General features: G+C 52.7%; 1 protein-coding gene across 1 annotated transcript; it reads right to left on the bottom strand.

The window, feature by feature from the left end:
* Positions 1–1,924: 1,924 nt before the first annotated feature.
* On the bottom strand, positions 1,925–3,051 carry H257_12336 (hypothetical protein; the record flags this gene model as incomplete). Its single annotated transcript, XM_009839496.1, has 6 exons — positions 1,925–1,984; positions 2,041–2,417; positions 2,481–2,581; positions 2,638–2,762; positions 2,849–2,968; positions 3,037–3,051. 6 exons carry the CDS (start codon positions 3,049–3,051, stop codon positions 1,925–1,927), a joined length of 798 nt encoding a protein of 265 aa, XP_009837798.1.
* Between the last annotated feature and the right edge of the window lie 612 nt (positions 3,052–3,663).

Genomic DNA, 3,663 nt, shown 5'->3' with positions numbered 1-3,663 from the left:
TCGAAGCGTTCGTGCGTGCCTGTTTGCACTGCCTGTGCATTGACGGAGAAATGGTTCCCCGTCCATTGGGTTCGGCGCTTCACGCAGAGAAGCCGAACGAGCTCATCCATTTCGACTGGTTGTTGATGCCCATGGCCAAGTCTGGCCAAAAACAAGTGCTTGTCGTGAAGGACGACATGAGTGGCTTTGTGCAGCTGTTCGCGGCAGAGTCCGCTGACGCCGCCGCGACCGCTCAGTGCCTGATAACGTGGTTTACTACGTCCGGCTGGGTTGACACATGGGTGTCAGATGGCGGTTCTCACTTCAAGAACGAAGTGATCGAGAAGGTGTGGAAGTTGGTGGGTGCCCACCATCATATCACGACAATCTACAGTCCTTGGGCGAACGGGACTGTAGAAGTAGTCAACCGACTAGTGCTGCGCGCCGTGAAGGCGCTGCTCAGCGAAATGAAGCTGAACGCGGACGAATGGCCGCATGTGTTGCCCCTCGTTCAAGGCGCCCTTAACCATCAGCTGGCGGACCGGCTGGGAGGAATTGCGCCGGTGACAGCGTTTACCGGCCTGCCAGCCAAGACCTCGCTGGCAGGACCGACGTCCAAGGAAGTTTACGTCGCGGACTGGCTTGGCGCCGCCCGTCAGAAACATGTAATGGACCTCCAGTTGGCGCTAGAAGAAATGCACCGCAACGTGGCGGTGCGAAGCGACAAGTTGCGTCAGCAAGCGCGTGGACGCCGCGACCGAAAGTCCCAAGTCAAGTTTGCGGGTTTTCAGTCGGCGATATTGTGCTCATTGGATCAGTCGTCAACCGCGCGACAAAATTGGCCCTGCATTGGCGCGGACCCTGCCAAGTGACCAGAGTTATCACAGACCATGTGATGGAGACTCAGCAGCTGGTGCCACCGTATGAAGTCACGGTCCATGATGCATGCCGATTGAAGATGTACCACGAAGGTGGTAGAGAGGTCACCGAAGACCTCGAGGCGCAGATCGCGTTTGGCGATGGCGGATTTCATGTGGAGCGCCTGGACGAAGCGCGCTGTGTGGATGGCCAACACCAAGTTTTGGTGATGTGGCTTGGACTTGACGATGAAGAATCGTCCTGGGAACCTGCGGCGAATTTGCTGGACGACATTCCAGTCGTATTTCGCGAGTGGGCGGCGGCGAACAAGGAAGACCCTGCCGTGGCCGCCCTCATCAAGACACTGGACTTTCCGTAGGAGGCGAAGTGTTCTGCAGCGTGCAGAGCAATTGGGTCGCGCGTTAGTTTGACCCATTGCAAACACACACACTCTGTGTGTGTGGCGTGTCAAAGGTTCCAATACCTTAGTGGAGGTACTGAGTACTTTAGTGAATGTTAGTCAGTAGGCGCCTCGTGGCGTGTTTAACCTCACTAATGTCAGTGTGTATATTTGCTGCCTTGACGAAGGTCCCGTGGCCGAAAGCCAAGAAGAAGCGGGAGACAAAACACACACACACTGCCACTTTGTCCAATAAAATTGGCGCCCTACAATGCGTTTGCTGCGGTCACAGTGTCACTCTGCCATTTAGTGTCCACTTACCTACCATTCATCCCATCGATGGTTTAGTTGCGTTCGTGGCTATGGCTATCTAGGGCTATAAGCTACTGTACTACGAATGCTCTGGACCACCAATGGCGGGGCTTCATACATGATAATGATATCTGTTGTCGATCGCAGTATGGACACATCCTAATATGCATTCTTTCCACAGGCGGCACCATAATCCCATCAAGGTGGTGCTGTGGCAAAATGCATATACCAGAAATATATCCTCGTTGAATTATTAACTGCAAACGACTGTCGGTAGTATGCAGTTCGTGACGTCGCTGTGTTACTTTGTAGTACTCAATGCACAGTAGTCGTAGCTGCAAGTGTATCATTCTCCCTTGATAGCGTGTTCTCATTTCACTTGTCCTTGCTGTAGCGACCAGCGATGCCAGTCTTCTTGGTCTGTTGGGTCCACGGCTAAATACGAATGGGCATACCTTCCCTGGGACAAAAGGTTTACTGCAGCCATGTACTGGTCCCCCAGCCTTGTCGTCGGCACTGTCGTCAGCTGTCAGATCCACCACTTGGTTGTTGCTGACCAGCGCAATGTTGTTCCTTGGAAGGCCTTGATGCTCCAGCTTCATACGTTTGGGAACGGTTGGGTTGCCTTCTGCCTTGACATGTACTGGCTCGGCAGCCACTGGAACAATTGGAAGCTCAGCAGCGCCAGGAAGGACAGGGGGCTCGGCAGCGATAGGAACATCAGAGGGTTCGGCAGGGATAGGAACAAGAGGGGGCACCACTGTTGGCTGAATAGATGGCGGTGGTGGCTGGAGTGATGGGATCGATGGCGGCGGTGGTGGATTGGATGGCTGTGGTGGTGGTTGCGTGAGTATTCCTTCGACCGCGTCTAACTCCAAACTCGTGGCTCAAAATTGAAATCGAGAGAGTCCGCATCGTGGCTGTACTGTACCTCGCGTTATGTATACGAATCGAAACGTGTGCAGCCCCTTTCCAACACCACCATAGAAATATCGCGTCGGGGCGATCGTTTGCATGTGACGTGGGCTGACTCTGCGCAAACGATATATTATAGTCCTCACAGCGTCGCATTGTCGTAGGGTTCGTACGACCCAGTTGTCGACGTCACGAAAGCACCTTCCTTCGTGTCGTTGCCAATGGCCGGTGTCGAGAATGAACTGTCAACTGGTAGCTCTTGGTCTGGCGTGATCTTGGAAATCGATGTGACAATGTACTCACGGCCAACCACCACAATGCTACAAACCCAAAGTATCCATAACGTTAGTTATATAGATATACATATACATTCAATCGACGAACCTGCCTACGTCCCCCCTTCAATTTGGACGAACACGAAATTCCGTCGTCCGTCACGTGGGGTGCACAAAACACAAAGTTCTGCTCAACGGTGGCACCAGCACTGCACAGTCGCAAGTGCCACTACAACTGCAAGCAACTAATTACCGGTAGAGTACGATACATCCCATTTAGATCATGAAGTCCCTTACACTGGTGCTTGTCATGATTGGCCTGCGCTTCGACCTGCTGTCTACGCCTTCAACCCTGCCCATGCCTGGGCCAGTTGATTTCACCGCCGTTGCTGCCCGGGGCTTGGGGATGTTCACCGCCGTGTACTGCTATATTTTGATCCCCCTCGTCGTCGGCATTGTCGGTGGCGGGCCAACATAGTCACCAGCAACACGACGACCTCAAGGCCATCAAGGAGCTCAATGCATCGCGTGGCTACGGCGCTACCTCTCCCACACCGTCGACAATACCATCGCCTCGTCGATCGCGAGTTAGGGTTAAGGAGACCTTCAAAGTCAATTTGGATTTTGCAACCATAGGTATTTTGAACAACACAGAGGTATCGAACGCAAAGGGGGCGCTCACCGTCAAGATACAGCTAGGTTAAGTTACCTATGATACTTCCCATCGATGACCGAGTTGTTCATGGCTATGGATGTGTTAGCCATAGGCAGACAAGGATTGAAGTTACATAGTAAAAGCTATATATATGTGATTGAAGCTGGAAGAGCTCCAGGCTTCACATCCCTCGACTACTTCAGTGTGTCGAGGGCCAATAGCTATCTTGTTTTGATCCTACACACACTACTTGAAGGTTGCATATATTA

Source organism: Aphanomyces astaci (genome assembly GCF_000520075.1).
Source record: "Aphanomyces astaci strain APO3 unplaced genomic scaffold supercont1.40, whole genome shotgun sequence".
Taxonomy (NCBI): domain Eukaryota; phylum Oomycota; class Saprolegniomycetes; order Saprolegniales; family Verrucalvaceae; genus Aphanomyces; species Aphanomyces astaci.
This window is presented reverse-complemented; position numbering and strand designations above follow the sequence as displayed.